Source organism: Dendrobates tinctorius, unplaced genomic scaffold (assembly GCF_039654945.1).
Source record: "Dendrobates tinctorius isolate UK_male_01 unplaced genomic scaffold, ASM3965494v1 ptg000037l, whole genome shotgun sequence".
NCBI lineage: Eukaryota > Metazoa > Chordata > Amphibia > Anura > Dendrobatidae > Dendrobates > Dendrobates tinctorius.
In genome coordinates this window covers 16,378,879-16,406,736 of record NW_027361705.1, presented here as the reverse complement: position 1 = coordinate 16,406,736, position 27,858 = coordinate 16,378,879, and the positions used below count along the sequence as shown (strand labels likewise).

Here is a 27,858-nt window from a genome sequence, read left to right as displayed (position 1 = left end):
AATCCAGTTTGATAAAAAAGTGTAGTTTTCAGAGACCCGTAGCAGCTCCATTTTTTGTGATCCCGGGTTGGTTTAGGGTTGATTTTTTTGCATGCCGAGCTGACATTTTTAAGGATGCCATGTTTGTGCAGATATGTTGTTTTCATCATTTTAATGCAATGTCGCGGCAACCAAAAAAAGTATTTCTGGTGTTTCAATTTTTTTCTCACTACGCCATTTAACGATCAGGCTAATCTGTTTTTTCATAGACCAGGTGATTCTGAATGCGGCGATACCAAATATTTGTCTGTTTGATTTTTTTATTGTTTTGATTTGAGCTTTTATTTTTTATTTTTTTAATATTTTTAACCCTGCTGTTCTGTTCGGTCAAAAATGACCGTTTTTGAACTTTGATATTTTTTAAAACATTCATTATGCGGTTCAAGTGTATAGTGGATGCAAGCAGAACAGCAGGGTTAAAAACATTTTTCTTTAACTTTTGGCATGCTTGGAAGCTGCCATAGCTCAATCAGCTCTTCTACACAAAGGCGATACTCAGATCGCCTCTATGTAGCAGAATTACTGCATTGCTATGAGCGCTGACCACAGTGTGGTGCTCAAAGCAATCCAACATCAACAACCATAGAGGTCTCAAGTAGACCTCTGGTTGTTATGCCGACGAACCGATGACCCCCGATCACGTAATGGGGTTAGCGGTGCACATATTTCCGGCTCGATGGCCAGAATCGAGCGTTGAATGCCGCTGTTAGAGTTTGACAGCGGCATTTAACTAGTTAATAGGCACGAGTGGATCGCGATTCCACCCACGCCTATTGCAGGCACATGTCAGCTGTTCAAAACAGCTGACATGTCCTGGCTTTGATGCCGGCTCACTATATCAAAGCGGGGAATACTGCCATCGGACGTACTATTCTGTCCGATTGCAGTAAGAGGTTAAACTTTTATATTTTTTAATATTTTTAAACACTTTTTTTACTTTTGCCATGCTTCAATAGTCTCTAGCACAACTCGATCGGCTCTGCTGCATAGAGGCGATGAACAAATCGCCTCTATGTAGCTGAATTACTGACTTGCTATGAGCACCAACCACTGGGTGGTGCTCAAAGTAAGCCAGCACTGACAACCATAGAGGTGTTCAGGAGACCTCGGGTTGTCTTGCCGACGCATCGGTGACCCGCCATCACGTGACGAAGGTCACCGATGCACGTATTTTCGACCTGATGGCCGGAAGTGCCACTGTCAAAGTTTGACAGCGGCATTTAACTAATTGATAGCCGCGTGTGGATCACAATTTCACAATTTCACTGTTCAAAACAGCTGACATGTCCTGGAAAAGATGTGAGCTCAGCGCCATAGCCCACATCAAAGGGGGAATACCGAATTCCTCATAATAATACATCCAATGTTGGTAAGGGGTTAAGATTTTAAATGTCTCTCCACAAATTCTCAGTCAAACTGCCAGGGATCCTGTCGGCTCTCCTTACATACTTTTATTGTTTATAAACGAAGAACTCTGGAGCGTCTTTCACTATAATTCTGTTTTGTGCCTGGTATTCCTCTTAAAAGTGTATGAATACATTGACGTCTATATGTTAATGGTAAGAGGTTGCAAAGTCTAGTCAATACAGTTAGTGTCGGGCTGGCACGTTCCACTCTAAAAAGAGAATATACAAAACCTAGATGTCAGTTTATACCAGAGGGATGTAGATTTCCAGGTAAAGATGCCACTATTATTTTTAAGGGAAATATGCATATTTTCATGTCAGGAATGGTGACAGGACCTATTTAAATCAAGTTATAAACTCCATAAAATTAATAATATCACATTGTAAGAAGATTTTCAGCTCTCGATCATTGCCATATAAGTTGTACTTTGTCCAGTAGAACATCAAGTCCTTTGATCCTATTAGTTAGTCTTCTTGTCCAGAATAAATCCTATAATACAATTTTCAGCAATTACTAGAATACTTCAAGAAAATTGTTCATCTGAAGTATGAATGTTTTTAGAAAGATAATGGAAACTGTAAGATCATTATTATGCTGTCATTATGATAATTTTGTTTATAATAGATTTATTACCAGGTTTGAAACAACTGTAGTCTTTTCAGTCACTGTATTTTAGATGTTTTAATATACCCACATAGCAAAGTACAATGTGAACACTGGTTGGCAGGCTGGAATCATGGAATAACAGCTTAAGAATATCACAGGACAACCTTACCTCTTTAGCTATTCTTCGGTCACTATCTACATTATTTTCTCACGGTAATACGATTGTGTAATGGCGTGAGGATGATCAATGTTATTTCAAAATTTCTCAATTCATTAGAGCATATGAACTTCTTAGTTTTTGTACCATTATTAAAGCACCACTCCAGTTTTTTTATTGCACTGCTGAAGTGGTGCTTTAAATATAAATCCTCATCTCATGCTCACCTGCCGCCACTTTCATCCTTTTCCAACTCTGGTGAAAAGTGGGACCTGAGTGGCATTGGTAACAGGTGAAGTATAGCGAAGTATAAGAATGGGGACAGGGGACTTACATTGAAAGCACCACTCTGGCACTGAAAACATGAACTACTGGAGTGGTGCTTTTTATGATCTTTTAAGAAAATGCGCTGAAGTGGGCGGAATGGTGGCTCAGAAGTTTGCATTGCAGCGCTAAGGTTCTGGGTTCAAATCCCACCAAGGACAACATCTACAAGGAGTTTGTATGTTCTCGTCGTGTTTGCGTAGGTTTCCTCCCACATTCCAAAGACATACTGATAGGGGACTTAGATTGTAAGCCCCATTGGGGACAGTGCTAATAATGTCTGTAAAGCGCTGTGGAATAATGGCGCTATATAAATGAGTAAAATAAATAGAAATAAATAAGTGCTTCAAGTTTTGTGAATTTTATAACTTTTATTTTAAACACAAATGACTATTTCTTTGTGAGTGACATATTTTAGCAACATTCTATGTTATGACATTTCTCAAAGAATTGTTACAGCTTTACAAAATAAAACCTCAACATCTTAGTTCATTAGAATCTGAAAACGCTTTTATGCAGTTTAGAAAAAGGCTGACATTATGTGAACTTTCACTTCTAATAAACCCGCCTTTAGTCATGGGAAGTCAATATGGTCCTCCTGACTATGCTTTATTATCACAAAAAGAATCAAAAATTGTATAGTACATTGCACAGTGAGTCCAAAATGTCAAGATCATAAAGCATTTGTTTCAAAACACAGCAAACCCTAAAACATGGACTGAAAATTTATAGCATTCAGCTATAATTCTTTACAATTTCCGTGAGTTCGTTTTTTGTGCGGTTTGACTTTACTGAAATACTGAGCTCTGAACACTCAGCCAACTTTTTCAATTTGTAAAATTAATCTATTTTCTACTTCAGTGGAGCCTATTGAAGATTTCATAAATACATTTTTTATATGTGGAAACCTCGGAACAAAATGAGAGTATATTAACAAACATAATAAAAGTTTTATAACTCAAGCATGTTAAAGGATTTTGCATCTAAAACACAAATTGGGTTAAATAAAAGTTAAATAAAAGGGTATTTATTAATCTTTAAGTCAAAAAGAGAAAAACTAGAATGGCATTTTGTGTTCACCATTGAATAGTATCTGTAGCTTTACATCTGAATCTTTGGAAGACAAATACAATCATTCATATTTTCTATTAATATTGAGCTGATTGGGACACATAAAGCTTATAGCTTGGTGTAAGAGCTCCTGCTTCTAGTTATTCTTTCAATGGTCAAACAGACAATCATTTATTGTGAAACATGGGAGCAGGAGCCAATGTCAAACTAATACAGGGCTCCCAAATTATCATGCATCATATGTAGTATTCGTCTTTGCATATGGAGCAGAAGGCTCTTTAAGGCTTGCATAGGCTTCATGGCATCAAAAATTATGCATCAGATAAGTAATACCGTTCCTTATGTGCCATAAATTATCTACTATCTAATTGTCTAATTCTGTCTGTCTGTCTGTAATGGAAATCCCGCCTCGCTGATTGGTCGCGGCCTAACTGCCGCGACCAAACAGCGACAGTTGCTTAGTCGTCGCGGCAACACGGCCGCATTGTTTATTGTACAGGCACAATACAGCCGTTAAAGGCATTACTGCTGCTTCGCTCAATACACAGGCACAGTCCTGTACATATTCTGGAGTACAATACATTAGGTAACAGCAGAACAGTGACTGCAGCTCTGGGTGTAACTGGAGTACAATACATTAGGTAAGAGCAGAACGGTGACTGCAGCTCTGGGTGAAACTTGCGTACAATACATTAAGTAACAGCAGAAAAGTGACTGCCGCTTTGGGTGTAACTGGAGTACAATACATTAGGTAAGATCTGAACAGTGACTGCAGCTCTGACTGTAACAGGAGTATAATACATTAAGTAAGAGCAGAACGGTGACTGCAACTCTGGGTGTAACTGGAGTACAATACATTAGGTAAGATCTGAACAGTGACTGCAGCTCTGGCTGTAACAGGAGTATAATACATTAGCTAAGACCAGAACGGTGACTGCAGCTCTGGGTGTAACTGGACTACAATACATTAGGTAAGATCTGAACAGTGACAGCAGCTCTGGGTGTAACAGGAGTATAATACATTAGGTAAGAGCAGAACAGTGACTGCAGCTCTGGGTGTAACTTGAGTAAAAAACATTAAGTAACAGCAGAAAAGTGACTGCAGCTTTGGGTGTAACTGTAGTACAATACATTAGGTAAGATCTGAACAGTGACTGCAGCTCTGACTATAACAGGAGTATAATACATTAGGTAAGAGCAGAACGGTGACTGCAACTCTGGGTGTAACTGGAGTACAATACATTAGGTAAGAGCAGAATGGTGACTGCAGCTCTGGGTGTAACTGGACTACAATACATTAGGTAAAAGCAGAACAGTGACAGCAGCTTTGGGTGTAACTGGAGTACAATACATTAGGTAACAGCAGAACAGTGAAAGCAGCTCTGCCTGTAACTGGAGTGCAATACATTAGGTAACAGCAGAACTGTGACTGCAGCTCTGCCTGTGACTGGAGTAAAATACACTAGATGGTGGCCCGATTCTATTGCATCGGGTATTCTAGATTCTCTGTTAAAATAAAAAATAGTTATAAAAATAGCTATATACTCACCTTCCTATGGCCCCCGGACTCTGTTCCGCCTCTCACCACACTCTTTGGGTCCCAGTAATGCTTAGCGAGAAGGGCCAGAGATGATGTCACTCTTGCGAGAGCGTGACGTCATCAGCGGTGTTTCACGCAAAGCATTACTGGGACTGGAAGATGCCGGGAGCTTAGTGAGAGGAGAGAAAGAGTCCGGGGGCCGTCAGGAGGTGAGTATATCACTATTTTTTATTTTAACAGAGACTCTAGAATACCCGATGCGATAGAGTCGGGCCACCATCTAGTAAATTATATTGTTTTGATTAGCCTAACCATGTATAATATGATATTGACCCTTTTACCTGACTCTACATTTTCATATTGTTATTTTTTTCATAAAAGTAATCATTTTTTGAGATGCTGCCAAATCATCTCTTCAACATTCTGCTTAAAAATATTCCCCAGCATAGCTACTTTTTTTTTACATTCCTTTATACGTCCCATCCCATAAGTTCTTTCACTTATTTTGATGTCTTGAATAGTTTTGGGAATAAATGCCTGCCTTTGTGGTGTTTATGCACAGGTGGTACATAACTATGAAATTGATGCATTTTTACACGAGTCGGAGTAAAAATTATGCCTTTTTGGGAGTACAAAAAATTGTTTTTTGCTAATGAAAAGAAGTAGACATATCAGATGCCATCACAATATCCCATTATATAAGAAAAAAAGGTATAATTTAGCTATTTTTGAAATAAAGTACTAATGGCTTCTCAATGAAGACTGAAAAAATGATCTATTTTTGGGGGATTCACAATAGATTTTCTATTCTCAAAATGATCAATCAATCATTTACTTATTTTACTTACTTACTTTACTTAGGGAACAGGAACAAGTTAGCCATTTTCAAAGTGAAAATACAATTGCTTACCAACAAATGGTGAATAAAATTATCACTATTTTGGTAACTGTTTCATTTTTATGTACCCTCAAGAGATTATGATCCCCCGATGCAGTATAATATAGCTATGCAACACATTGGAAGAGTGCAGATTTCTGTGGGAAGTTTTGATAGTGGCAGTGACTGACGCCACATGGTACATAAATATGTTGGGTCAGGCAAGAAGATGTCTGGCAGCCCCAGGATCAGCCAGTATAGCACTATAACACACAGTGACAGCCAAGGTATATGGGATTGGTATGGTTGTGCAGTTGCAGTGACAGATTCTGTACGGTATAAAAATATGACTAAGCAGGCAAGGAGATGTCTGGCAAGGAGATGTCTGGCAGTGTAGGGCCAGCAATGGCAGCCCCAGCAGCAGCAGTACACTATAGAATATATGTCATTATGAACATGGAATAGATGCCCAGCCAATCATATGCTGTTGGCATAGGTAGCTGCAGAAAAGTGTAGAAGACACACAAAAGACGGGCAGGCAGATGGTGCTGCGGTTCTATATCATAATTGGCATCAGTCTCAGGTGAATGAAAGTAAACATTCATGCATGGCACATTACTACTTATTGTAACCCTATCACTGGCACTGGAAGGTCAGCATTGGCTCTGTGGGGAGCATAGAGGGGTCTATTGGAAAATAGAGATGAGCAGATAACACAAAATTTACATTTGGCTTTTTGACAGATTTTCCCTGAAAATTAATTTTAAGTAGAATGACTTAATGCCGCTCATTAAGCTCTGTGGTCTGTCAAAACACTAAAGAATAGCATACCTAAAATGTACAATATTTGATTATTTTTAGGAACTATACTGCTGCTTTTATATTTTTTGAAATTTTGCCTTTGTAAAACTTGATATCACTTTTGGCTGGTGTCTGTCTCACAATCCAGAAAGTACCCTTTTTCTGATAGACAATAAATGGCTTGAGTCCTTTTTTTCAGTATGAGAAGCTTAGACTGCCTTTTTTCCTAGTGCATCAAGAATGAAAAAAAAATGATGTTTTTATGGTGCAATATGTCAAAGACTTTTCAGACCGAGCACCTTTTTATCACTTAAATCTGTGCATTAATATCCACAGACTGAGAAAAATACACCGATCTTCTATGTTCTTTAGCACTACAGTAGTACATAAACTCTAATTTAGGCCTTCCCATCCCTATCTTTAACCCCTTTACCCCCAAGGATGGTTTACATGTTAATGACCGGGTCAATTTTTACAGTTCTTACTACTGTCCCTTTATGAGGTAATAACTCTGAAAACCTTCCATGGATCCCAGTGAGTCTGACATTGTTTTCTCGTGACATATTGTACTTCATGTTAGTGGTAAAATTTATTTGATATAGCTGCGTTTATTTGTGAAAAAAATGGAAATTTGGTGAAAATTTTGAAAATTTTGCAATTTTTCAAATTTGAATTTTCATGTCCTTAAAACAGATAAATATGTCACACAAAATAGTTAATAAATAACATTTCCCACATGTCTACTTTACATCAGCACAATTTTGGAACCATAATTTTTTGTTAGGAAGTTATAAGGGATAAAAGTTGACCAGCGATTTCTCATTTTTGCAACACTATTTTTTTAGGGATCACATCACATTTGAAGTAACTTTGAGGGTAGATGATACCCAAAAGTGACACCATTCTAAAAACTGCACCCCTGAAGGTGCTCAAAATCACATTCAAAAAGTTTATTAACCCTTCAGGTGCTTCACAGGAATTTTGGAATATTTAAAAAAAATTAACATTTAACTTTTTTCAAAAATTTTTTTACTTCAGATCCAATTTGTTTTATATTTCCAAGGAGAAATTGGACTGCAAAAGTTGTTGTGCGATTTGTCCTGGGTGTGCTGATACCCCATATGAGGGGGTAAACTACTGTTTGGGCGCATGGCAGAGCTCGGAAGGGAAGGAGCACCGTTTTACTTTTTCAACGCGGAATTGGCTGGAATTGAGATCAGATGCATGTCGCATTTGGCGAGCCCCTGAATTGCTTTAACAGTGGAAACCCTCAAATACTAACTCCAACCCTATCCCCAACACACCCATAATCCTAATCCCAAACCATAGCCCTAACCACTAACCAACCCTAACACATCCCTAACCCTAATCCCAACCCTAACCCTAATCCCAACCCTAACTCTAACCCTAACTTTAGCCTCAACCCTAACCCTAACTTTAGCCCCAACCCTAAGCCAAACTTTAGCCCCAACCCTAACCTTAAATTTAGCCCCAACCCTAGCCCTAAATTTAGCCCTAGCCCTAACTTTAGCCCCAACCCTAACCCTAGGCCCAACTCTAACCCTAACCCTAATGGGAAAATGAAAATAAATACATTTTTATTTTATTATTTTTCTCTAACTAAGCATCTGATAAAGGGGGTTTGATTTACTATTTATGGTGAGTTTTTATGTTTGGCAGCTGTCACACACTAAAAGACGCTTTTTATTGCAAAAAATAGTTTTTGAATTACCACATTTTGATAGCTATAATTTTTCCATATTTTGGCCCACAGAGTCATGTCAGGTCTTGTTTTTTGCAGGACGAGTTGACGTTTTTATCTGTACCAGTTTCGGGCACATGACTTTTTTTATCTCTTTTTATTCCAATTTTTAGGAAGGATAATGAACAAACACCAGCAATTCATGAATTTCTTTTGGGGGGGGGCATTTATACCATTCCGCGTGTGGTAAAATTGATAGAGCAGTTTTATTTGTCGGGTCAGTACGATGACAGCGATACCTCATTCATATAATTTTTTATGTTTTGGTGCTTTTATACAATAAAAACTATTTTATATAAAAAATAACTATTTTTGCATCACTTTATTCTGAGGGCTATAGCTTTTTTACTTTTCCGGTGATGGAGCTACATGGCAGCTTGTTTTTTGTGGGACAAGATGACGTTTTCAGCGATATCACGTTTATTTATATCCGTCTTTTTGATCACGTTATTCCACTTTTTGTTCGGCGGTATGATGATAAAGCATTGTTTTTTTGCAATGTTTTTTTAATGGTGTTCCCTAAGGGGGTTAACTAGTGGGGCAGTTTTATATGTAGGATCATTATGAACTCGGCGATACTAAATATGTGTACTTCTATTGTTTAGATTTTATTTATTTAAATATGTATTTATTGATTGAATAAATATTGATTTTTTTATTATTAGTTTTTATATTTTTACAATCAATTAACTTTTTTTTCTTCATTCTAACTTTTACACTTTGTCCCACTATGGGACACTCATTTTATGCAGGCTGATCGCATATATGGCATGCATATCTGCATGCCATATAAGCTGTCAGCGCTGCACTCTGTGCACACTGACCTCAGAGATTTCCTGACATGCACTGTGCATGACAGGAATTGTCTGAGCTCTGGTAACCCAGATGTCGACATAGGGTTACCATAGGAGTGATCTAGACCCTGCGTCATGCAGCGAGGTCTTCGATTCAAAGGCAGAGGGCTGTCAGAGCTGACAGCCCCTCTGCCTGCTCCTGGAATGCTGCAATCATATTTGATCACAGTGTTCTGGGGTTAAAGTGCCGGAAGCAGTCTGTGACCACTCCTGGCGCTTTGGTGTCAGCTGAAAGAATCAGCTGACACCCTGCCGCGATCAGCCGTGCTCCCTCCGTGAGCGCGGCTGATTGCTCTTGACATACTATTCCGTCCACGGGCATTAAGTCCCAGGGCACATGGATGGAATAGTGCGTCCATTGTCACAAAGGGGCTATTGATGAGCTGTGCACTTTAACTTCCTGAATCCCTAGCTGTAAAATCCTAAAATAGCAGCTGATTTTCCAGCCCACATCTTTTATAGTGGCTGTTATAGACCTTCCGGATTGGCTGTGCTACACCATATGATGTGATAACTGCAAAGCATTATGTGAAAGACCATGCTTGGTGTAATGTGAGCACAATCTGTCTTCCGTAATATGTGAAATGGCTTCAAGCTTTTTTTTTTTTTTTTTTTAAATTGAGTTGGAAATTTTTCAAAGTCATTGCAAATTGTGAATTTCAGGAAATGTATCTCAAATTTTACTTTCAGCAGATAAATTCAGTAATCTCTAATTAATACAATTAGCTATTATATTATGGAGCAATTTAAGAGCAATTTAAAGGCTGGTTATATTTCCATCATCTAACTGACAAATTTTAAGAGCAAATTTTCAAGAAGAAAAGGTAAAAAATATGGTTAATTTTGCTTCCTTCTTAAAAAAAAGTACTTTATATTTGCTCAATTCTAAACAAATAGAAAATTCAATAAAAGTTTAAAGCTTCGGTAGAGCTTAATGTATGGCGTTCTGTACACTAATAGCTTTTTTTCCATTTTATTTTTTTAATTGAAAAAGCTACAAAAATATAATACAAATAAGAGAAAACTCAATTGTCTAAATGGTTCTTTCCGTGTGCTTTCTTTTTTAATAAAATAGGGAAGAGATGAAATCCCTGCAGGAAACATTCACAAAACAACTTAATGAGGCATCTGAAAAGGCTGAGAAGCAGCAGGCCACTGTAAGTGTTTGCATCATGTGACCCTCCAATTACTTTTTTTCCAACTATTTTTCTTTTTCCTGTTTGTGAGCTGCATGTTTGGTTCCTGAGTCTTTGTTAGGTGTTAAAGTGAAGTAGAAAGGGTTTGAAGTGACATAAAAGCATATTTATGTTCTAATGTTCTGGCTTTACGTGTAAAAACAGAGAGCTGCAGGGTAATGGGAAATGTAACATTTATAGAAGGCTTTAGATACTTAGACTAATAAAAGCTCCTGTTCTCATTATCAACAAATGTTTTTCAAACATTTATCTCCTGCATGAGATTGACTTTAGCTTGCCGGTCCATGCACTAAACTTTACGCCCATCAAATAAATTATAAAAGAGGTAAATTCCCCTTTCCGTTAAAGCTTATGTGGCACAAATATCATCATTGTCATTTTGTGCAAGGATATCCTACGTACAATAAATTATCTGTTGTATTCTATTCCAGATACTTGTAATTTCTACATTTAGATTACTTCATATGACAGCGCTAAAGGGGATCTTCCATTCCAAACAATATTTTCTTAGATTTCATATGCCGTGAAGATTAGCATCATTCGGTATTTCACTGTTAAGTTAGAGCTGGCCACCATTGGTGGACATGGATAGGATAGGGCTACTGAGCAAGGGTAGTTTATTTGCACTTTGATGCCCCAAAGCTAATTTACTAAAACCAATTGGCTCACCAACAAACTTCTTAAAGGGAAGGTGCCGCAATTTTATATAATTTGCAAAAAAAGAGTAAGTAACAAAACATGTTGTTTCAGCAAATGTTGTACTAACTAGGATTTATGGTTTGTTTGTAATAATGTTTTAATGTAGCCACTGGGTGCTGCCATCTTGATTTGCAGATCTGTGGTGGACTCATACAGTCTGCAAATATGGCCGTCCCTGGACATAGGAGACTGCGGTCGGCTCCCGACCCCACCATGCAGCCTCATTAGCAGTGAACTGGGCACGCCCCTGTGGGCTGCACGATTCACTGCTGTAGGTGTGGCTGGGCGCCATTTTACTGTAGCCCAGTGCTATCTGCTGAGCTCCACTTTCTGCACCGTGCTTCCTGCTCCAACTCCACTGTCCTCCTGCTCTGTCTCCGCCTCCTCACTCACACACAGCCCCAGTGATCTCCGGTAATCTGACACCTTTGCTTTTATGAGAGCTTTTATGGCTGTCTGAGGAGGACAGTGACATATACAGCCCATAGTCTAGTGCAGGGTTCCCCAACTCCAGTCCTCAAGGCCCACCAACAGATCATGTTTTCAGGATTTCCTTAGTATTGCACAGGTGAAGCAATTATTACCTGAGCAGTACTAAGGAAATCCTGAAAACATGATCTGTTGGTGGGCCTTGAGGACTGGAGTTGGGGACCCCTGGTCTAGTGTATAATTGGGGGGGGCTGGAAGTTTCACCAGTGTGGGCATATCTGTAATACTGTCTCCTGTGATACTGCCTGCTGAACCGTGTATCTAATCCTCTCCTGTGTGATACTGTCTGCTGAACCGTGTATCTAATCCTCTACTGTGTGATACTGTCTGCTGAGCCGTGTATCTAATCCTCTCCTGTTTGATACTGACTGCTGAACCGTGTATCTAATCCTCTCCTGTGTGATACTGACTGCTGAGCCATGTATCTAATCCTATCCTGTGTGATACTGACTGCTGAACCGTGTATCTAATCCTCTCCTGTGTGATACTGACTGCTGAACCGTGTATCTAATCCTCTCCTGTGTGATACTGACTGCTGAACCGTGTATCTAATCCTCTCCTGTGTGATACTGACTGCTGAACCGTGTATCTAATCCTCTCCTGTGTGATACTGACTGCTGAACCGTGTATCTAATCCTCTCCTGTGTGATACTGTCTGCTGAGCCGTGTATCTAATCCTCTCCTGTGTGATACTGACTGCTGAACCGTGTATCTAATCCTCTCCTGTGCTGAACCGTGTATCTAATCCTCTCCTGTGTGATACTGTCTGCTGAGCCGTGTATCTAATTCTCTGCCGTGTGATACTGCTCTCCTGAAATACTCTGTGCTGCTGTCACCCTGCTGGTTTTAAGTGTGATCTACATGGTGGTATTGTGTATGATCTATATGGCGGCATTGTATGTGAAGTATATGGCGGTATTATTTGTGATCTGCTAAAAGGGGACCCATTCTGGGGTGGTTCTGGCTGAGCACCTGCACACGGGTCAGGGGTAATAGGTGCAGTCAGGGGAGGGCTGGGGAGGCAGCTGAAGAGAGGGGTCTCATTTTTATCATTACTGTATGGCTCCATTCCCCCCCAGCCTGCTTCCCAGCGTCACCCCAGACTGTGCCTGTCGCCTCGCTTTCACACATCGCCAGGACAGAATCTGAGGAGGGGAATGGGGGTCTTTGCATGCAAAGTCTGGATCAGAACAGGCCATCAATCAGCAGAAATGTTTCCTTGATTTCTGTGCTGCTGTCTCCCTGCTCCTCCCCCATATATCTCCCTTTGTGCCCCCCATAGACCAGCGCGCTGCTCTCCTGAAATACTCTGTGCTGCTGTCACTCTGCTCCCTCTACCATATATCTCTCTGTGTGCCCCCCATAGACCAGCACACTGCTCTCCTGAAATACTCTGTGCTGCTGTCACCCTGCTCCCAGAATCCTTGCTGCCTGCCATCCTCGGTGACCGAAGACCCCATTCCTCTCCTCAGATCCTGTCCTGGCGATGTGTGAAAGTGAGGCGACAGGGGCCTGATATATGGAGGAAGGAGCAGGGTGACAGCAGCACAGAGTATTTCAGGAGAGCAGTGTGCTGGTCTATAGGGGGCGCCCTGTTCGGTGCCAGGGATTGTACATAGAGCGCTGTGTTTTATACACATGGATGGACCGTCTGCTTGTCTGCTCCACAGAAATCCAGGACACATTTCTGCTGATTGGTGACCTGTTCTGATCCAGACTTTACATGAAAAGACAGTAAGTAACTTTGCAGGCCCCATCAAAATGGCTGCTCACTGTGTTCCTAGATGTCATCCTCTCTTTTCCCTTAGCAAACACCCAGAAGGGGAGGAGAGGAGTGACACCACACCCATGTCAGCAGATTCCGCCCATACAGTGTCCATTTTAGGGCATGATCATATATCAAAATCAAACATCATGGGCAATGTATGCCCATAATTACTGCAGGACAGTAATGTGAGCTAGTTGTACACTAGGTTTTTGTGCCAAATTTCAGTATCTGCTCCCCCTAGTGTTAACAAGTGGAAATGCCAAACTTTTTAAAATTATTTTTCATATTTTACAAAATTAAAAACAAATGATAATATTTTTTAAGAAAATGTAAACATTAATTCTTTACATTTTTTCAATTGCTGAAAAAATTTTTTGGGATGGCACCTTCCCTTTAAGGCTTATTCAGACATCCGTCCAAATCGATCCCAGATTGAACTGCAATGCATGGACTGGCCGGGGTTCACTCCCTACCTGAGTTTGAAAGTATGATAAAAACACATGAAGCTGTCACACTCTGGTCACTTTCTCAATATATTTCTATGCTGTTCAGAGCAAGGTGATCTTAGACTTTTATTAATAAAGAAAGTAACGATCAGCTCTGTGAGTTGGCAAGAAAGAGCTGCAGTCATATGATCCATAAAAGGTCCAGAGCAACATTGTAAATGGATTTAGGCAACGATTAGTGGGTATTTTATTTCATATCTTGCCTTGTACATATATTTACTGATAGTTATCATTTGGGGAAATTAAAGAAGAAAAAAAGCTAGAGTGGTACTTCATATGGAGTGTGTATGTGCTTTTACTTTTGCGTGAGATTCATTTTGTCTTCATCTTAACCTTTTCTAACCTTAACTTCTTCAAGACCTCAGACATATCCATTCGTTCAGGTTGGTAAGTACTTCTCAGTCATGGACGAATGGATTCATCATGGCGATTTTGCTTGCACAAGAGCTGTGTGCGCTCAATTGCTGCTGTGTGTTCAACCAATATGACAGTTGACCTCCAGCACTCATTGTCAGGAGCCATGCCCACACCAATCCCAGCAGTTTAACCTGCTAAATATTGCTATCGATAGCAATCACAACATTTAGAAGGCAGGTAGACGAAGGGGGCCCCCTTTGCTCTCAATCAGTGCTCTCACGACATCATCGCGGCCCCGATCATCATGTCGTCATGATGACATTCAGGCCACCAGAGCTAGCAAGTAGAGATGAATGAATATTTCAATGTTCGGTTTGGCTCACAATCGCCGAATTTGTGATTGGTGGTGAAATCATCCCCGCTGGTCAGAGAAAATAAATTTATACCTGATAATATGTAGTGGTGGCGTCTCACAACCCCGACAAAACGCGCGTCGGGGTTGTGAGACGCCACCACTACATATTATCAGGTATAAATTTATTTTCTCCAGAAAACGCTTAACACAGATTTTGCATTAAATGATATGTATAATCCTTTATTGGGAATAAATATGTGATTATGGAGCAGGGCTCCGCTGATATGTATAACTTATTTTTCTTGATAATAAATATATAACTATGGAGTTAATATAGCTGGGCTCTGCTTCCATATGGATTAATTTCCTGATATACCTCTTTAAATATAAAATGTATTAGTTTCCTTCAATTATTTGGCATAATAATATGCTGTGTATTTTGAATTGAATGGCTATAATTGTTGGTCTTGATGGTGATTTAAATAATTTTTGGTGACGTCTCATCTTGGAGACATCTTGTTTCGTTTTATTTTATTGTATATGTCTTTTTTAAAAATATATTGAAATAAATTGTATTTTAATGGAATGCTTCGTATTTTGACTTTATTTACTCAAATTGGCTATACAAACTAATATTGAGTCGAATTTCCTAAAATTTGAAGGTCCTGGTGAATTTGAAAAACTTGCGATTGGGTTTGCATGAATTGAGAAAAATGGACATCACATTGCAGAAGATTACATCAATCACATAGGATTCATAAGACTGCTGACATGACATTCCATGCTTCTCCCTAATGCCTTGCAGCTATCACATTGCATGGAATAGCACAGCCTATCAGAAGGGTCTATCATAGCCTACGTGAAAGCTTGATCAGGAATTGCAGAACGGTTTTAAGATGACTAGTGAGAGAATGTTATCGTTTAGCAATAGTCAGGAACAACAATGAAAGGTGGGTGGTGGATACACAGAGGGCGCCACGCTGTGAGTGAGGAAGCACACAGGTCAGATAATAGAAGAGATAGAATGATAAGATAAGAGATAGGAAGGGCTTATCTAGCCATCTGTGGATTTCAGTTCTATCTCAAAGGACGGACCAACTGCCAGTCTCCCAAACCATGACTGACAGCCTCATAGAAATATGTGAAACTGCCATGCTCGGGTCAGGAGAACCGCAGTCAGTCCATCCTCTAGTGGTCAATGCTCAGGCCAAACTGGCACAGAAGTATAAATGAGACCTTGGTGTGATGAGTTTATTATGTATTATGTAATGGAGGGGCAGCCAGAGCAAAGATTGAGAATTGATATGCTGGTATTTTGTATGCAAGAGAGAATTCAGCATGAATGCCTTGTGTTGAGTTTTCTCTGGATCAATTTTCTAGATTCCAATTATTTAAAGCAGATCTTTCAATCTGAGATTTTTTTATTACCTGTTTTTTTTAAATGATTAAGTCTTTTCTTATTATATTAGCTGACTTTTTATCACTGTAGGTTTGCTATCAAATATTACACCGTGATTAAATGTTTATTAAATATTTTTCAGATAAATTTCCTAAAAACTGAAATGGAACGTAAAAGTAAAATGATCAGAGATCTACAAAATGAGGTAAAGACACTTTATACCATTCATGTGATTTAATGATATTTATTGATACTTAACATAAAGCAAAAATGAATGGTGTCATTTACTGCCTTAGCGAAGTTGACAATGGAATAAACACTTTAGATTGTTTGGCATACAAGACAAATCATTAGTCCAGAAGTTTACATGGATTCTGATACTGAGGGCTGGAAAAGGGATTTTTTTTTACAATTTTATTGCTGAAATTGTTTTCAACTATCTACCTTTTAATAGAACATAATTGTGGGAATAAATAGTCAGATGTTACACAACATGGTGTCTCAGTGGTTAGCGCTATTGTTTGGGAGGACTGGGGTTGCAGGATGAAAAACAAACTGAAATTGCTTTAATACCTAGGTTTCCCACAGTTTTACTGAACATATTATGATTGATTTCATGAGATCCAAGAGATGTAGCTGAAAATTCGTAAAAAAGTAGAATTATCCGAAAATGGCCTAAGGACACCATCTGCATGACATTTGAAATATGTCCTTCTCTGTAACATTACCTTTGATATAAAATTGGTCCTAATGTTTTAAATCAGTGATTCTGTGCTGCATTAGAGACAGGGATGATAATCTCTGCACTGCCCTGCAGAATATTTTCATGCTATAAAACCAACAAGAAAGAAGAAATACAATTATGCTATGTTGTTTTGATACAGCTCAAGTCAGTGTTGGACTGGGCTGTCTTGGGCTGAAGCATTGACTCTAGTGGCCCACACCACCACTATATATAAATATCTATTAGGCATTATCTCCGTTAGAGTAAAATTGACTGAAAATCACACCTACCTTGATGTACGATTATGATGGTTTACATTTAAGAGCATGAGCATCACTGACAACTTTTTTGGAATTCCTTACTTTCTTGACAGTGCACAGTAAGCCGGGTGTGCACAATTCTTCAGGGCACATAAAATCTCATGGCTGGCTGTGTCCTACGTCACCACTACCTCCATATTTAATATAATGTCCCCATCTATGGCCCCACTTAGCATAATTTTTCAGTGCATTGGTATCATTGCAGTCTGCCATCTGTGAGTTCATCTCCTGCTGTCGACCTCTGATGGGTAAATATTATGGGGCAGGGTGGTGGTGGTTCCCTGCTCCACAATACTTTTCTACTGGATATGCATCTGAGGACGTATATTCCACATACTAATGGTGACACCAATGGCGCATAGTACGATTACTGTATAATTGCCATGTATACAGGACACTTGGCATTTGCTACAGAACCCCAGGATTGGCAAATTCGCCACTGGCACCCTGTGCTCTTCACAGATGAAAGCAGGCTCACACTGAGCACATGTGTCAGACATGACAGAGCCTGGAGATGCAATGGAGAGCGATCTGCTGCCTGCAACATCCTTCAGCATCACCAGTTTGGCAGTGTGTCAGTTATGGTGTGGGGTGGCATTTTTTTGGAGGGCCGCACAGTGATGGGCTGTAAGCACAACCCCCATTTGTGGACGTCAGGCACTTAGACCATCCTCACGGAGTCGGTTTATAACCATTTGTGCAGACACATGCACATTTGTGGCCTGCTGGAGGTCATTTTGCAGGGCTCTGGCAGTGCTCCTCCTGTTCCTCCTTGCACAAAAGCTAAAATAGTGGTCCTTCTGCTGGGTTGTTGCCCTTCTACAGCCCCCTCCACGTCTCCTGGTGTACTGGCCTTTCTCCTGGTAGTGCCTCCAGCCTCTGGACACTACGCTGACAGACACAGTAAACCTTCTTGCCACAGCTCACATTGATGTGCCATCTTGGATGAGCTGCACTACCTGAGCCACTTATGTGGGTTGTAGAGTCCGTCTCTTGCTACCACGAGTGTGAAAGCACAACCAACATTCAAAAGTGACCAAAACATCAGCCAGAAAGCATTGGTACTGAGATGTCGTCTGTGGTCCCCACCTGCAGAACCATTCCTTTATTGAGGGTGTCTTGATAACTGCCAAAAATTTCTATCTGTTGTCTATTCCATTTGCACAACAGCATGTGAAATTGATTGTAAATCAGTGTTGCTTCCTAACTGGACAGTTTGATTTCACAGAAGTCTGATTTACTTGGAGTTATATTCTGTTGTTTAAGTGTCCCCTTTATTTTTTTGAGCAGTGTATATATATATATATATATATATATATATATATACACTGTATATATATATTTACATATATATGTAGATTTTTCTTTTACAAGATTTTAAAGGCGTTGCTTGGGCATCTTACATTGATGGCCCATTATTAAGATACTGTTATGCGGGGCTTAGGTCAAAGAAGGCTGAAATACCCGGGGCCCCTGCGGAGTCCCTCCAACTAGGGAAAACCCTGTCTGACCCTCAACCCAGGGTTTTTGGTAATGGTGCAAATGCCTGAGCCTCCAACCTTTCTTTATCTCCTGCTCAGCCCTAAGCTGAACCCTCCACCCTCCACCCAGTGAGTCGTCAAACCACCAAAGCCCACACAGTAATGACAGGCAGGGAGAACTTAAACCGCACCACGCTGCATACACACAGGACAATACTGTAGTGTGAACAGGGCAAAGCAAAACACAGATATAGGAAGGCGAAAAGGTAACAATGGATCATACGCCACCAGCTACGAATTTCTCTCTCCAACACCTCCTCTCCAGACCGGAACCACTTGGCATAAAACACAAGCTATAATCAGCGACGCCCATAAGCCAACACGACTATTTAAAGACCGTGGGCGTGACCAAACATCCCACCTGATTTCCAGCTAGATTAACCCCCAATAACCTGAGTAAAATCAAGCCGGCGCCAGTGAGGCTATAGTGGACGGAGATGGAACTACCGCTGCCTGCCGGACGCTGTGGTGTGAATAGCATCCGACATGACAGATACGTAGTCAATATCTGGTTGTTTGAGGTACAACAACTGACACCCCTAATGATCATCTGTTGTAGATTCCAGCAGCATCCAGATATAAACAGCACATCTCTGATCCATGTGTAGGATCCATTGCTCAGAACAGTAGATCAATTCCTACTTAAAGAGGTTATACAGGTTTATCATGAAAGTCTGCAATGATATTATGTGACAGCAGACTTGTAAATCCTCACCTTGCACGCAGCACACACTATGAGGATTCTCCTGCGTCGGCGGCAAGACTGTGGACATGTGACCTCAAGTTTGCAATTTACCTACTTCCAGACACATTCCAAGAAGACATGCATGGCTTCACTCACTTTACTTTTATTGATTGACTGCGGACTTTTGTCAAAAACTTGGACAACTCATTTGAGAGTTTAAATAAGAACAGATGTGCTGTTCTCAGCAGCGGCTGCTGCAAATTGTTTATAGCTTTGCAGCTCAACTCTGTTCAATGTTTACATTTATTCATTGTCAGAATGGATAACAACTGAATGGTGTGAACACTGGGTGTTGGACTGCCACTGATCTGATACTGATGACTTGTCACATAGGTCGGTCATTAACATTTGATTTCTAGATAACACGCTTATTCACTTTGTGACTAAAGGTACTGTCACACTTCGCTAAGCTATGTACCAGCGATCCCGACCAGCGATATGACACGGTCAGGATCGCTGGTACATCGCTAAGTGGTCACTAGTGAGCGGCCACTCAGGCAGATCTCACCAGCGACATCGCTGGGGACGGGGGTCGCTACTTACCTGTCACACTAGGCGATCCTGACGTCCTCCCGCCCGGCTCCACGCTCGTCGCTCGTCTCTCCCCAGGAAGTGCCGCAGGAAGCTGACGACGAGAAACAGTCCAGGATGTTCTCGTGCGATCAGCGATAACCAGTGGGGGAGCGGGTCATAGGTAAGTATCACACACAGCTAGCGATATCGCTTAGTGTGACAGGCCCTTAAAACAGGGAAATTTTGCACATACCAGGAAAAATGGGTGGATGCCAGACTGTATTATTTAAAAACACTTTTTAAAGGAGAACTATCTGATATTTTCATCTCTTTATGTTATATAGGTTGATGAGTTGGGAGGTGCCTCAAGCTATTTTTTTTGCCTTTATGCCATTAGCTTTGGAGGGGTTTCTCCAGCCATTTTATGATGTTATTAAGCCCTCATTGACATATATGAGCAGTGTTTGCCCTATATAAGTAAAAATGCTGTAGAAATTGCTCTATCTCTATATATAAAACTGAATGTGTGTGTCACCAACCAATCACGAAGCATCTATCATTTCACCAGAGCTGTTTAACCCCTTCCTTACCGATGACGGAATAATACGTCATCGGTAAGGTCCCCCGCTTTGAGGTGGGCTCCGGTGGTGAGCCCACCTCAAAGCCACAACATGTCAGCTGTTATGAACAGCAGACATGTGCCCGCAATAGGCGCGAGTGGAATTGCTGTCCGCCCGCGCCTATTAACTAGTTAAATCCCGCTGTCAAAGCTGACAGCGGGCATTTAAATAGCATTTCCGGCTGCCGGGCCGGAAATGAGCTCATCACCGACCCCTGTCACGTGATCGGGGGTTGGCGTCATGTTGCCTGGAATTTTTTTTCACCACTTAGATAAAAGAGAGCATAGACATGTTTGGTGTCTATGAACTCATAATGACCTGGAGAATCATAATGGCAGGTTAGATTTAGCATCTAGTGAACCTAGTAAAAAAGCCAAGCAAAAAACAAGTGTGGGATTGCACTTTTCTTGCAATTTCACCGCACTTAGAATTTTTTCCCATTTTCGAGTACATGACATGGTAAAACCAATGGTGTTGTTTAAAAGTACAACTCATCCTGCAAAAACTAACCCCTCACCTGGCCATATTGATGGAAAAATAAAAAAGTTATGGCTCTGGAAAGAAGGGGAGCAAAAAAGGAAAACGAAAAATCAAAAAAAGCTCCAGGAGTGAAGGGATTAGCTGTGATTGGTTGCTATGAGCAACAGTTTTCCTTGCAACCAATCACTAACCATCTTTCATTTCACCAGAGCTGTTTAAAAGAAGCTGAGCTGTGATTGGTTGCTATGAGCAACAGTTTTCTCACTCTATGATAACACGTCAGCAGACAGTGACAGGGTGGGAGAAATCTAGCATCCCCAGGAACATAAGCTCCCAGCCATTGTCTGCCCCCCAGAAAGGAGCAAAGAGCACATGACAGAAATGAATCACCCCCTCCCTCCCTGCCCATATTCCCATCACACATCCTCCATCCCATAGGCACATCTTCCCCCTTCAAGGGATCCCTGGTATGGAAGTTAGGACTGTTCCACTCAGCTCTGTGATTCTGACCCCAGGGTCTCTTAAAGGGATAATTGGTATGAAAGCTAGGGTAATTCCACTAAGCACTCTGTTTCTGACCCCAGGCCCATCTTAAAGGGATCTCCTGTATGGAAGTTAGGGCAAATCTCTCAGCACTCTGATTCTGACCCCAGGCCTCTCTTAAAGGGATCATTGGTGTGGAAGTCAGGGCAAAGCCATCCAGTGCTTTGGTTTTGACCCCAGGCCTCTCTTAAAGGGATCCCCAGTATGGAATTTAGGACCGTTCCACTCAGCACTGTGGTTCTGAACCCAGGGCCTCTTAAAGAGATCATTGGTATGGAAGTTAGGGCAATTCCACTCAGTGCTCTGGTTCTGACCCAGGTCCCTCTTAAAGGGATCCCAGGTATGGAATGAGGGCAAATCCACGCTGCACTTTGGTACTTACCCCAGGCCTCTCTTAAGGGGATCTCCATTATGGAAGTTAGGGTAAATCCCTCAGTGCTCTGATTCTCACCCCAGGCTTCTATTAAAGGGATCATTGGTATGGAAGTCAGGGCAAATCCACTCAGCGCTCTGGTTCTGATGCCAGGCCTCTCTTAAAGGGATCCCCAGTATGGAAGCTGGACCATTCCACTCAGTGCTTTGGTTCTGACCCCTGGCTGATGGGATGATGTGGGATATTAGTGGTTGTTGTCCGGTGGCTATGGCTTATGGGATGATATGGGATATTAGGGGTAGTAGTCCGGTGGCTTTGACGAGATGATGTGGGATATTAGTAGTCCGGGGGCTCTGGCTGATGGCACGATGTGGGATATTAGGGGTAGTAGTCCGGTAGCTCTGGCTGATGGGATGATGTGGGATATTATAGTGAATGTGGCTATGTGGAGTGGGCGGGGCTCTACACTCAGCTTTATATATATAGATATAATCATTATAATTTGTTATAACTAACCATAGTTACAGTAGTTACTATGCCTGGGCAACGTAGGGCTCTTCAGCTAGTAGACTATAAGTAAAGCAAAAGATAACACTGATCATTCTACCAATATAATATACTTGTTTTCATTTTTTTTCTAATCCTCAAATAAGAATTTGTAAGCCAAATAAAATCTGTAATTAATGTATTGAGATATCACAAAAGTAATTATACTTATTACAGCTCTAAATTAATCTTTTGAACGTGTCATCTTTAAGAATTTGAAAGGAACAAAAATGAGATTAGTGAGAGTTTTGAAAATAATAAAAATGTATTAAAACTTCCGTTCTAGAATTGTTTAGGCAGAGAAGAAAACAACAAAAAGATAATACACACAAAAGCAAACATATACCAAACTCTTGGGAGAGTTTTACTTTATTTCTGTTGTTTTCCTTAGTTCTCAGTGGACAACTACCAATCTCATCAGTGGCAAAAACCAATGCAATACTTATTTGAAAATATTCCACTCTGGTAATATTTAAAATTAGTGCCTAATGAAATTGTTTATTCCATGACTTAAATCTTTGATGTAAAGAACTGATGGACTGATATAGAAAGTTTTATTTATAAAGTAGAGTCCATACTTACTGTAGGAATAAGGTGATGATAAGTACTCCTCCATAAGGTTTTTTTTCTGTTTGCTTTGGCTGTGTTTCCAACCCCTTAACCCCCGGAAGTACTTTCGTTTATGCGTTTTCATTTTTTGCTCCCCTTCTTTCCAGAGCCATAACTTTTTATATAACTTTATATACAGCTCTGGCAAAAATTAAGAGACCACTGCACAGTTTTATAAAAATCATCTTCTCTACATGTCTGACAGCCATTCCATTCCAGTGGCAGTTGAATTCCAACCAGAGTACTCCTCATTCTACTTAATGTGCTTCTGATTAGGTGATCACCAGAACCAAATCTTATTCAACAAAGGAAAGTATAAAAACCCCTCCTGTGGTGTTCACAATCCTCTTGCAATAGAACAAGCTGGATGTCAAAACAAGTGCTAGTAACATCCCAAAAGTAATAGGAATGAAAAAATTACTTTTAACCATGCCAAAGGGGTTGAAAAGAAAAGTCTTGAGTGAGGAAAAGAAGGGCTCAATTCTGGCTTTACTAGCAGAGGAATACAGTGAGCATCATGTTGCCTCCATCCTTAAAATTTCTAAGATGGCAGTCCATTACAACAAGGTCAAGCACCAGACATTGGGGACAACAAAGCTGCAGACTGGCAGAGGGTGAAAACGACTCTCCACTGACTGGGATGACTGTCATCTTATTCGAATGTCACTCTGCAACCACAGGATGACATCAAGTGACCTACAAAAGGAATGGCAAATGGCAGCTGGGGTGAAGTGCACAGCAAGAACAATTCGTAACAGGCTCCAAGAGGCAGGGCTCATGTCATGTAAAGATAGAAAAAAAGCCTTTCATCAATGAGAAGCAAAGGAGAGCCAGGCTGAAGATTGCCAAATACCATAAGGATTGGAATATAGAGGGCAGGAGTAAGGTAATCTTCTCTGATGAGTCTAATTTTCAGCTTTGCCCAACACCTGGTCGTCTAATGGTTAGATGGAGACCTGGAGAGGCGCACAAGCCACAGTGTCTTGCACCCACTGTGAAATTTGGTGGAGGATCAGTGATGATCTGGGGATGATTCAGCAAGGCTGGAATTGGGCAGGTTAATCTTTGTGAAGGATGCATGAATAAAGCCACATACAAGGTTATCCTGGAAAAACAGTTGATTCATTCTGCTCAGGCAATGTTCTCCAACTCTGAGGACTGTTTTTTCCAGCAGGACAATCAATGTGTGGATGAAGGACCACCACATCAAATCACTGTCATGGCCATCCCAATCTCCAGACCAGAATCCCATTGAAAAACCTTAGAAATGTAATCAAAAGGAAGATAGATAGTCACAAGCCATCAAACAAAGAAGAACTGCTTATATTTTTGTACCAGGAGTGGCATAAAGTCACCCAAAAGCAGTGTGAAAGACTAATGGAAAGCATGCCAAGATGCATGAAACCTGTGATTAAAAATCATGGTTATTCTAAAAAATATTGATTTCTGAACTCCTCCTGAGTTAATACATTAGTATTGTTGTTTCTAAATAATTATGAACTTGTTTTCTTAGCATTATTTGAGGTAAGCACTGCATTTTTTTTGTTCTTTTGACCATTTCTCATTTTCTGAAAATAAATAGAAAATGTATTGCTTGGAAATTCGAAGACATGTTGTCAGTAGTTTATAGAATAAAAGAGCAATTTACATTTTACTCAAAAATATATTTATTAGTGATGAGCGAGTATACTCGTTGCTCTGGCTTTCCCAAGCATGCTCGTGTGTCCTCCGAGTATTTTTGTGTGCTCGGAGATTTAGTTTGTGTTGACGCAGCTGCATGATTTGCGGCTTCTGGACAGGATGAGTACATGTGAGGATGCCTGTTTGTTAGGGAAGCAGCCAAAAATTATGCAGATTCTTTGACACAAACTAAATCTCCAAGCACGCCAAAATACTCGGACACCCGAGCAACATTATAATATCTATACAGAGAAAAATCAGACAAACTGAAAATTTTGCAGTGGTCTCTTAATTTTTTCCCGAGCTGTATATATATGAGTTCATAGACACCAGATATGTCTAGGTTCTGTTTTATCTTAGTGGTGAAAAAAAATTCCAAATTTGGAAAAAAAATTACGCCATTTTCAGATACCCGTAGCTCCTCTATTTTTTGTGTTCTCGGGTTGGATGAGGACTATATTAATAATAATCTTTATTTTTATATAGCGCTAACATATTCCACAGCGTTTTACAGTTTGCACACATTATCATCACTGTCCCTGATGGGGCTCACAATCTAAATTCCCTATTGTGGGAGGAAACCGGAGTACCCAGAGGAAACCCACGCAAACACAGGGAGAACAAACAAACTCCTTGCAGATGTTGTCCTTGGCGGGATTCAAACCCAGGACTCCAGCGCTGCAATGCTATCCACTGAGCCACCGTGCTGCCCATATATGTGTATGTTTGATTCTTTTTATTGGGACAAAAGGGGGGTGATTTGAACTTTTAAATTTTTTTATATTTTTAAAAACATTTTTTTTAACTTTTAGCATGCTTCAATAGTCTCCATGGGAGACTAGAAGCTGTCATAACCGGATCGCCGCTGCTACATACAGACGATGATCAGATTGCATGTAAGGAGCAGAATTGCTGACTTGCTCTGAGGGCTGACCACCGGGTGGCGCTCATAGCAATCTGGCAGTGACAGCCATAGTTGGCATGCCAACCCATCGGTGACCCGCAGTCATTTGACATGGGCGAAGATCGGCGGGATTTCCGGCGCACTTTCTGGAAGCGCATGTTAAATGCCGCTGTCAGAGTTTGACAGCAGCATTTAACTAGTTAAAAGCTGCAGATGGATCGTGATTCCACTGGCGGCTGTTAGAAGCACATGTCAACTCTTCAAAGCAGCTGACATGTGCTGTAAAAGATGTGGGTTCAGTGCTGGAGCCCACATCAAATGGACATTGGTGTACTATTAGGCCCGATGTCAGAAAGGGGTTAAAGAGATTTTCCAAGAGTGTGATGAAAATAGTCAACATCACATATTTTAAGCTTCAACCCATTCTAGTCACATATTAGGATGGCTTCCAGTCTGAAGCTAGTACTGCTCAAGTGATGTGTCTTGACTGTCTGTCTGATAAACACCATTAATTGACATAAATAGAAAAACAAAAAGTCAGCTCACCCATCACTTGTTACTGGACTCCGAGCACGGAAACTGTAGTGCAACAGGAAAAGCAATGATCCAAGGTATAATCCAGCTCAAACAAGTCCGTTAAAAAATTCAAAACATTTTTATTGAAAAAATATTTTTCATAAAACAATGGTCACAGTGTAAAAAATCACAACCCCCATGTGGGAATAATAGCGTGGGCTGATGCGTTTTGAACAAGAGTTCTTAATCTATGAAAAGACTGTAACATAGTAACATAGTTTTGAAGGCTGAAGGAAGACCTTATGTCCATCTAGTTCAGCCTATTTTTAGTGCAGCTGTTCTGCATTGTTGATCCTGGGGAAGGCAAAAAACTCACAGAGTAGAAGCCAATTTTCTCCATAGGGAAAAAAATTCCTTCCCCTAAGCTGGGTCAACCATCTACCTATAATATTATGTTATTCGTAACCTTCTATACTGTTACTCACAAGAAAATCATCCATTCCTTTCTTAAATTCATTCAGTGAGTTGGCCATTACCACTTCCTCAGGAAGAGCATTCCAGAGCCTCACTGCTCTTACCATGAAGAACCCTCTTCTATGCTGGTGCAGAAATTGTCTTTCCTCCAAACGAAGAGAATGCCTCCTTGTTCTTGTCACAGTCCTTGGTACAAACAGTTCATTGGAGAGATCTCTGTATTGCCCTCTGATATACTTGTACATATATATTAGGTCTCCCCTAAGTCTTCTCTTTTCTAGAGTAAATAGACCTAATTTTGATAACCGTTCTGGGTATTGTAGTGAACCAACTCCATTTATCATTTTAGTAGCCCGCCTTTGAACCCTTTCAAGTTCAGTAATGTCTTTCTTGAGCACCGGCGTCCGAAATTGCACACAATACTCCAAGTGTGGTCTGACGAGTGATTTGTACGGAGGGAGAATTATGTTTTCATCTCATGTCCCCAGACCTCTTCTAATGCATCCCATGACCCTATTTGCTTTGGTGGCAGCAAACTGTGAATAAAAACAAACAGCACAGGCATACTGCTGTTTGTGAACAGTAGCCACGCATTTAAAAAAAATATAGAGTACCTAGTTAACACCATTTTAATCAAAAAAGTGTAGAAGCCAATGCAACAAGGTGTACCCAATCCGGTTGGTCCCTAGCTATAGTGATTCACCTCGCTATGTTCCAAACAAGCCTCAAAATAGATGGCAGAGCAGGGCCAGTGCCTAACTGTATTGGGACCTTTCTTGGAAGATTGAATGTTTGGGGTGTCACACTCCCAATTGTACTGAATACAATAAACTAAAACCAAAAGCAAGGACACTTGTGAATATAAGTGTAATATGCTTTGGCTGTGGCCCTGATATCACATCAACAGTGTCACAGTTATTCAGTGAGCTCAGCGGTTCTGCTAATGTAGCTGGAAGGTTCCCTTCAGCGCCGTTGATCTCAATCATGACTGCCAGGCTGTTGACATGATGTCAGTGCCGCAGCAAATACCATATACCGGGAGCAGCAATGGAGACTCGCTGGT

General features: G+C 40.6%; 1 protein-coding gene across 4 annotated transcripts in view; it reads left to right on the top strand.

Moving 5' to 3' along the window:
- LUZP2 (leucine zipper protein 2) overlaps positions 1-27,858 on the top strand; it is a 1,424,041-nt gene that overhangs the window by 598,195 nt on the left and 797,988 nt on the right. For all 4 annotated transcript variants that reach the window (XM_073573883.1, XM_073573880.1, XM_073573881.1 and 1 more), the window contains 2 exons: positions 10,514-10,595; positions 16,350-16,412. In XM_073573883.1, coding sequence (XP_073429984.1) covers positions 10,514-10,595; positions 16,350-16,412 — 145 coding nt within the window. The remainder of the gene's footprint in view (positions 1-10,513; positions 10,596-16,349; positions 16,413-27,858) is intronic.